The 8,887-nt window shown below is 48.2% G+C and overlaps 1 protein-coding gene across 1 annotated transcript in view; it reads left to right on the plus strand.

Annotated features, from left to right (window-relative positions):
- LOC104495296 (histone-lysine N-methyltransferase, H3 lysine-36 and H4 lysine-20 specific-like) overlaps window positions 1–7,771 on the plus strand; it is a gene marked incomplete at both ends in the record, with an annotated part of 8,380 nt that extends 609 nt beyond the window's left edge. Inside the window, 7 exons of the mRNA XM_010138247.1 lie at window positions 68–224; window positions 632–837; window positions 1,419–1,531; window positions 4,064–4,333; window positions 5,673–5,789; window positions 7,096–7,237; window positions 7,665–7,771. Coding sequence (XP_010136549.1) covers window positions 68–224; window positions 632–837; window positions 1,419–1,531; window positions 4,064–4,333; window positions 5,673–5,789; window positions 7,096–7,237; window positions 7,665–7,771 — 1,112 coding nt within the window. The remainder of the gene's footprint in view (window positions 1–67; window positions 225–631; window positions 838–1,418; window positions 1,532–4,063; window positions 4,334–5,672; window positions 5,790–7,095; window positions 7,238–7,664) is intronic.
- Between the last annotated feature and the right edge of the window lie 1,116 nt (window positions 7,772–8,887).

Here is an 8,887-nt window from a genome sequence, read left to right on the forward strand (position 1 = left end):
CTGGAAGTGTGGAGTCCAGGGCTTCTGCACAGTGACTCTCATCAATCCCTTCTCCTTTTCTTTGCAGGGGGCAGCCTTTTATGCTGTGAGTCGTGCCCGGCTGCATTTCACCGTGAGTGTCTAAACATTGAGATGCCAGAGGGAAGCTGGTATTGTAATGATTGCAAGGCAGGCAAAAAGCCACACTACAAGGAAGTAGTCTGGGTGAAAGTTGGGCGCTACAGGTAGGTGAAGGTAGAAAGACTTGCCCCCATCCCTTCTTCATGCAGCGCTCATGGTGATTGAGGTGAGAAGCTGCTCCTCTTTGCAGGGCACAGTGCAGCAGCCTCTGGCTATTTTGCATACACTTAGCGGCTGGGAAAAAGCACCTTCTTCATGCAGCGCTCATGGTGATTGAGGTGAGAAGCTGCTCCTCTTTGCAGGGCACAGTGCAGCAGCCTCTGGCTATTTTGCATACACTTAGCGGCTGGTAAAACGCATGCTTTCCTTCTCCAGTAGCCTCTGGTATCCCCACCAGCCTTGCTGGTAGCCATCACACATGTTTTCCCCACGTCTCCATGCAGTAGCATACTTCTGAGGTGGTTGGAAGTGGGGAAGCCAGAGGTCTCATCTGCCCTTCCATGTGTTGCAGGTGGTGGCCAGCTGAGATTTGCCATCCTAGGACAATTCCTGTCAACATCCAGAAAATGAAACATGACATCGGTGAGTTCCCTGTGCTGTTCTTCGGCTCCAAGGATTACCTGTGGACCCACCAGGCCCGTGTGTTTCCTTACATGGAAGGTGATGTCAGCAGCAAAGACAAGATGGGGAAGGGCGTGGATGGCATATACAAGAAAGGTAACTTGTCCTTGTCCAGGGAGGTACATGTTCTTACTCTCTTCATTCCCATTTGGAGAAGTGGCACTCTTGTAGCAGAGAAAATTTTCTTCTTGGAGCTAAAGTGGTACTAAATTTGTAGAGTCACCTGCTGCTTATCTATCATGCAGCGCACTCAGTGGTCATTCGTCTGACTCGCAGAGAGGGAGAAGGGTCTGCAGGTCTTGACCACTTCTCCAGCTCTGACATAGCCATTGTAAATCTGAGTGAGCTGCTGCTTTGTCAGTTCTCCTGTGTCTAATACAGTCATTATCTCTGTATAAAAACATACTCAGGAGTTGTGAATGCAGCTTCCTGGCACCTCTGCCCAAAAGCGGGCAAAGCTACTGACAGTTCGGATGCTCCATCACCCATGGGCAGGTCCCTTACTCCTGCAACGGCCCTACTGCCTTTTCTTCACCTCCCTCCAGTGAACCTCTGCCCCTGGAGCGTGTGGCCAGGGAACTTTGCATGTGGAGCTGGGAGCACTGGGTGGACACTGGCAGCCCACTTGCGTGTGAGCAAAGGGAGTTCCTTGTAACACAGCCTGTTCTCTCACTTAGCTCTTCAGGAAGCTGCAGTAAGATTTGAAGAGTTGAAGGCGCAGAAAGAACTGAGACAGCTTCAGGAAGACAAAAAGAATGACAAGAAGCCTCCACCCTACAAACACATCAAGGTGAGGACAAGAGGGGAGCAGATGTGGGAGATAAGCCTTGAGCTGTCGGTGGAGGTGGTTTACAGGTATACAGAAACTTATCTACTGTTTGGGCATCTGGCCTCATTTGAAGGTTACTTTGGGCATCTTCAGTCATCCTCCACAGAAAAGATTCACGTATGCGCGGAGCTGTGTGGAAGCTGGACACCAGTAACAGGGGTACTCTGACTGGAACAGATCTGGACGTCTCTGTGCTGCTCCGTGTCGGCTCTGCAGTCTGAAGGATGGGTCTCTGAACCTTGGGAACTTAGGGGAGAGCAGTATGAGCAATATTGCTGCTGAGGGCAAGGTGGGAATCGCAGGTGGTGCAAAACAGGAGATAGTCAGGCTGCAGTGGAGCAAACCTGCTGTTGTTTTATATCTCTTTCTGTATTCGTTGGTGATTGAACAGAAATACTAAAGCAGATGTATGTGAGGGAATCAGGCCATTTGTTAAGTTTTGGGGAGCTTTTCGTGTTTAGGGCTGTATTTTGAGATAGAATTGGAGCAGCAGTAGAAATCTTAGAGGATGGAGGTGACTTAAGAGGAGGGCTGAGCCCAGGCAGGTACATGTGCTTGAGCTGTTGGTCCAGACTGATCAGAAACCCAGTGATTCAGGGACTGTGCTCTTTTTTCATTGCCCCTGTCTGCTCCTTCTCTTTTTTGTGTGGCAAACTGTGGAAGTTTAAGAGGTTGCTGGCACTTTTCATTTCTAGCTAGGATTTCTAGGCAGACAGATATATCCTGCATAGGTTACTGTACAGCTGAAGAACTCAGCTGAATGTTGTGGCAGCAGTATGAGCCAGGCAGCTTTGCTGAAGGAAATACAGCTTCTCATTGAAGGTATTTTTAAGCCTGTCTCTGGCTGCAACATGAAGGAAATTTGGAACCAGTTTGGAGCCTTTGAAATACCCTCGTAGTATAAGTAACAGTCATGGTCATTAGTGATGGCAGCTCTTCTGAGGTCTGGGCACAAGCTGTTTGTCTCTGTGAAAGCAAAGCAGTTTGCAGGAGCATAAGCTGGACTGGAGAAGGCTTCAGGGAGGAATGGTCAAAGCTGGCTGTGTTTGCTCCCATCCTGGCCTTCTAAGATCAGCATCTCAGGGTTCTCCCCAAGGATTGCCAAAACCAGAGACTGCTGCAAAGTACACTTGGGATCCCTCATGACATCAGGGCTGTGGCTAGTCCAGGCATCACCCTGTTTTGGAGTGTTTTTTGTACCAGCAGTGCCTTGGAGAGTAGGGCAGGTCCTGCTGGGCATGTGTGTGTGTTGAGAGGGGCACCGTGCTCATACTCCACGGTAGTGCCAGAGCTAGCAAGGGCACCTCGGTCTGCTCGGTAGGGAACAGTCCTAATCTTGTGAGTCTCGTCACTTACTGAAGTGACAAGGAACAATCTGAGATGGGAAGCGGCAGAGGAGAATGCCAGAGTGATCAGGAAGGTCGGAGGTGGGAGGCAGTACTAGGAGGAAGGGGAGGCTGTGTTGAAGAGATTAATTGGAGGTTTCTGCAGAGTTTGCTGTTAAACAGAGGAGGAGGATCAAGGCTAGGCCAGCCTCAGGCAGGCTGACAGCACGGAAACAGCTCAGTGGGTGGGAACAGATAAATTATGTGGGGCCTGGAATAGTTTTGCTAAATGATCCCCTCCTTGTGTGTCTTGGGAGAGGAAAGGTAGCTGATGGTATTGCTCACTCGAGCAAAGAACAGCAAGGAGCTTTTCTTCCATGTCTCTCTCAAAAGTCCTGACTCTTGTTACCTGCCTTTCAGCGTTTGCTGCCTTTAACCAAAACCAAAGGACCCTGCTCATGCCACAGACACGCCAGTCGCTTCTCCACCTGGTGCTGCGCTCTGCTTCCTTCTGTAGTGGTCTTTAGAGGGCTCCCTGGCTTAGCTCTGAGCTCCTCTTTGGGCCTTCCAACTCCAGCCTTGACTAACCAGTCTGCAAGACACTTGGGTAGGGAGTTAATTGCTTGTGGCCTGCTGCATAGGTGGGTCCTCTGTGCTCTGTCACAGTCATGCCCACCTGGTCCTCATAGTGACAGATGAGAGCACAAACCAGCTTGTAGGTAACAGAATAAAAAACCAGGGCTGTAAGGATAAGGTCCTGAAACTCAGAGACTGGAGAAGGTGCTGTTTCATGCAGAAAAAGGCTTGGTGTCAGTCACAGGTATGGTGGACACCTAGCAAAGAGCACTGGGCCACCTAGGCGTAGGCACAGTGTTGATGGGAGGGAGACACTTGGCAGCCTCACCCCGCTCCAGGATCGCAGAACACACACTGCACCGGGTGATGCTAGTGGGGGAACTGCATCCCCCCTCGCTCTTCCCTCTAGCTGTACACCTCCTGAAGTAGTGTGTCCAGAAGTACATGTGTGCCTGTACTTGAGTGCTTCTGCCCCGTGCTGTAACTCACTTGCACTGTAACTTGTCAGCTCATAGGGAAGGGTTGGCTGTAGAAGGGACTGTCAGGATAACCTGGTGTTCTTAAGAGCTAACGTCCTTTGTGTGTATTCAAGGTGAACCGTCCGGTGGGTAAAGTGCAGATCTTCACTGCAGACCTGTCCGAGATACCACGTTGCAACTGCAAACCAACCGATGAAAACCCGTGCGGCCTGGACTCCGAGTGCATCAATCGGATGTTGCTGTATGAATGCCACCCCATGGTCTGCCCAGCTGGCGAGCGCTGCCAGAACCAGTGCTTCTCCAAGCGACAGTATCCTGAGGTGCAAATTTTCCGCACACTGGCACGAGGCTGGGGCTTGCAAGCCAAAACAGACATCAGGAAGGTACATAATCTGTTTCTGCATGTAATTTTTTTCTGCCACTTCTCTCTTGCTCATTGTTGGTTTCAATAGATACGAAAAATTACTGACTACCATAATTTGAAGAAGATTTCTTGCCATAGAATGCCATTTATCAGGAAAGAAATGGAGGAGTTTAACTTTTCCAGTCCTGAGTGGAATGTTTTGCCTTGGCTAACCAAGAAAATGGTTTTCACATTGATGTCCCGCAGGGTAAGAAAGATGATTGCTTGACCTGTCTGCTTGTATGGACGACGGGCTTTATGAGTACACCAGAACACTGGCCTGAAGATGGTGCTCAGGATTTCCAGATGGGGATCAGTGATTATACCTCCCCTCATTCTTGAATAGCCAGGCTTTTCCAGCATGAGAATCTTGTATCAGAAACTGAAACCAGGGCTTGTCACTTATGAAAGGGTAATGTCTTGGAGATGGCTCTTACTATTGCTGAAACTGGTATCTCCAGCTGAATCACTCGTATATATTTATCTTTTAAATCCAGAGAATAGTAGTTCTGTGGATACAGATCTGTGCTGAATGTGAAGGAAGAATGTTAAAGCAAAGAGAACCCTAAAGCTAAAAAAGGGTGAAGTGAAACAGAGGACAATTAGCATAGTAGGAGAAGAATGTCTGAAAAAGGAGTAGGGACAACGTGCTGTGGAGGAGGGCTCGACAGCAGAAGGAAAAATGTGAGTCTTTCCTGTGTAGGCATTGCTGCCTGCTGTGATACGGGTTAAAGGATCCCTCTGCCATTCCACGCGCCTGTTACATTTCTCTTTCAGCAGACAGTCTGGAAAAAGCAAAGCTCAGTTATTTAGCAGAGGCACCTATTAGCCCCAGTGAAGCAGAGCTGAGGTCCCCTCTGAGGGCTGCAGCACTTATCTGCAGAGGAACTCCGTGGATTCCCTGCAGGAGCAGGTGCCTTGGGTGCGTCGTGCTGCTCAGTGTGGTTGGTCCCCAAAGGGGTATCATTTCCAGCTGGAACGCAGTTACGCAGTGCTTCGAGCTTTGCAGCAAGGAGCAGTTCTTGTGGTTTACTTTATGCTGTCCCTGTGTGTTAATTCTTTCCATAACACAAGGAATAATCTGATGGCTGTTGTTGCTTTATTTGATTTATTTCAAGTTATTTGCTGAGTGTGAGTTGGATGTATGAATTGGCTCTTAGTGAAGAGCGTAAGTCAAACGGGCTGCAAAGCACACAGGAAGATTTTTATGAAAAGATTTCCACAAAGGAACTGGGAATGAAGTTTTAGCACAAAGGTGGATGCCCCTCCATCCCGGAGGGAATTTCTCTTGACTTACCAGCTTGTTTTCTCTCTGACAGGGCGAATTCGTTAATGAGTATGTTGGGGAGCTAATTGATGAAGAGGAGTGCCGAGCCCGAATCCGCTATGCTCAGGAGCACGACATCACCAATTTCTATATGTTGACACTGGATAAGGTACGTGGAAGGCATTTCTCTTGCCAGCATCCTAGACAGAAGTAAAATGATTGTAAGGAAGGCATGACAGTGGTCAGCTCCAGTGAGTAAAACAGGTGCAGAGTTGCTGACGAGCTGGTCCACATTTCTGCTAAAGAAAGGACTAAAAGGATGGACATAATGAGCAATAGGGAAGTTTCAGGCTGGGTGTTGGGAGCAAAGTCTGAACAGGCCAAGCTCATTCAGAAGAGGTGAGGCAGTTGTCTGAATGCAATTGCCTGAGGACCGTGGGTTTTGCTTCAGCATAATAGTGAACTTTGTCACCTCAGGACTATTCCCAGCAGCTGACCCATGGAGAGTCCAGACCTGGGCTGGTGTGTGCCAGAAAAGGCATCAGTCTTCAGGTGTACAAGTATCAGGCTCAGTGAGACCCGTATTTAACTTCAGATCCAGGTCTTGGTGATCTAAGTAGAGGGGTGGAGTTACACCCACAGACTTTTCAGTGGGTCCTGAAGGCCAGGATGTTGGTATGAGGTAGGTGGTTTTGTCAGCTGCTTTCCACTCTTTGTCACTCAGCCTTGCAAAGATTAGAAAGAAACGTGACAGCAGGCAGGGAAGAAGCTGTCGAGAGTGGGACAGGATAACACTGTGGCTGCTTTCTGGCTCTCCCCTCTTCTTTCCGGGAAGTCACACTGACCCTGTCTTGTTCTCTTTGTCTGACTGATGGGTGGAAGCAGGGGCAAACCCAAGTGTTAAAATCTCCCTCATTAGTACAGAACTATATCCCAGTTTCAGCTGCTCTCTCCACCAATGTGGTCTAACAAATGGTGCTGTACCAAAGTGCACTGCACACATTACTGATTGTTCCTGTTTTCCTTCTACAACTTGGTGTACAAGAACGTATTTTTGCTTTTAAGCAGAAGTCAAAGTCTGGTACTGCTGCCTCGCAGTCATGCTGGTGTAGTGTTTGTCCAGCACTGACACCACAGGGAGAGCTAACTTCCCAGAGGGCAGCAGTGACACTTTCCTGGCTGTGCAGGAGGCCCTCTGTCTTTGAAGATGATGATGATGATGTCGTGCAGGAGTCTGTATTGCCATATGATCAGCCAGCCCCGACCAGTGACATCAGTGTGTGGGAACTGGTTGGGTGTCTGTCGACTGTCCAGGCAGCACAGCCATAGCTGTCCCTTACTCTCGGTTACAACTCGTCTATGAACTTGGGTGCTTTGCAAGTGTCATCAGGCTGCAACAGCTTGAGCCAAAACTGACAGTTGATTGAATGTGTTTTGTGGTTTGTTTTGGTTTTGTTTTTGTTTTGCAATTGCAGGATCGAATCATTGACGCTGGGCCGAAGGGCAATTACGCTCGGTTCATGAACCACTGCTGCCAGCCGAACTGTGAGACTCAGAAATGGTGTGTGAACGGCGATACTCGGGTCGGGCTCTTCGCAATTGTCAATATCAAAGCTGGTAAGGAGCCCCCCATCAGCACCTGCAGTTAGAAGCTTGGCAGGGTTTCTGTAGGGGAAGGGGAGGGGTCGTAGCCCCCCAGGAAGACACTTGTTTTCGCATAGGCAGTCAGGAAACTTAACAGCAGCACTGACGTGGTGAGACACATACACCTGTGGTATAACAGAGGTTCATACTCTGATCTACAGGGTCAAGAAACTGAACCAAGCATGTTACTGCTTGGGGTCAAACGCCCTTTTTGGCAGTATTGTGTAGTAGGAGTGTGGGGATGCACTGAATTCTCAATCCACACAGATCTATGGGCAGATTAATAGTTGGTATCCCAGTGTAGTTGTGACATCACTAGTGTCACTGTATTTCAGAAGTGCTTTTGAAGACGTTCACAGTTCGTTACAACTCGCTTGGTTTCAATCTGCTTTTGTGCCAGGGACTGAGCTGACTTTCAACTACAATCTGGAGTGTCTGGGAAATGGAAAGACTGTTTGTAAATGTGGTGCCCCAAATTGCAGCGGCTTCCTGGGAGTCCGGCCAAAGGTATGATGCCTCCTTTAAGCTTTTGTTCTTCCAGGCTATCTCTTTGTGTAGATGTGTCATTTGTGCAGAGATCTCAGGAGGGGTAGTCTGGTTTCTGCTTAAAATAAGTCAAATATTGAAGTGTTCGTTTGGAGAGTGCAGATCTTGGACCTGAATTACTAGAGTTGCTACAAATAATGATAGGAAATTGTGTTTTACAAAAGAGTAACTGAAAGATTTCTTTCAGAATTTTCTGCTTATTTGCATGACAATTTCCATCCCATTAGAGAGGCAAAGGACAGGCATGAGAAAGACTTCCGTCATATAACCGAGAAACCACAGCTCAGCCCATTTCCCAAAGTAAGGGCCTGGGTAAATTGTGAGCGTGCATGGACGGCCAGCAAACGGGCATTCCTTCAGACTTGGAGTTGCTTTAGAGCCAGAAGGCTTCTGCATCACTGTCCTTGCTGCAGTTAGAAAGTTCCTGCTCTTTTTCCTTCTTCTCGTTAGGTGACCGAAGCGTACGCATCAGACAGGAATAAGAAATTTGCCATATCTGAACTAGAAAAATCCCTGCCTTTTAGAACTTACTGACTTTTGAGAGCTTCATGTTGTAACTGCAGTGTTGCAGTAACGGGAATTGATTTCACTTACCTCCTTGTGTGAGCTGGTTCTCGCTGGGAAAAAGAAGTAACAGGAGCAGTTGGCTCAGTTCCCAGCTGTCACCCGCTAAATCTATGTCTCAGCTGTTGGTTTGTTTCAAGAGCTTCACCAAATCAGCCTGTAATCCCTCTGTTCTGGCATGTGGGTGCTGGGGGCTGGCTTCCCCATGGTTCAGCGTTAAACATTCCACAGTGCAGTTGTTGAGCCCCATCAATATATAGGGAAGGTTTTGTGAATTCTCCAGAGAGCTTCGTTCTGCAGAAAAATTAACTTACGATTGAAAAAGAAACCTGATGACGTCAGAGGTTGACAGATGAGGTGAATTACTTTTTTGGATTGTGATTTAAAGTTTGATTGATTTTGTGCTGCTCCTGGGTTACCCGTGGCTTGACTGACATTTTTGCCCTGAAATCGCAGGTTGCATGATGGAAATCAGAGAATGGTGCTTCTTAGTTGTCGCTAATGTTCCATCAT

This window comes from Buceros rhinoceros, unplaced genomic scaffold, assembly GCF_000710305.1.
Source record: "Buceros rhinoceros silvestris isolate BGI_N320 unplaced genomic scaffold, ASM71030v1 scaffold40466, whole genome shotgun sequence".
Taxonomy (NCBI): Eukaryota; Metazoa; Chordata; class Aves; order Bucerotiformes; family Bucerotidae; genus Buceros; species Buceros rhinoceros.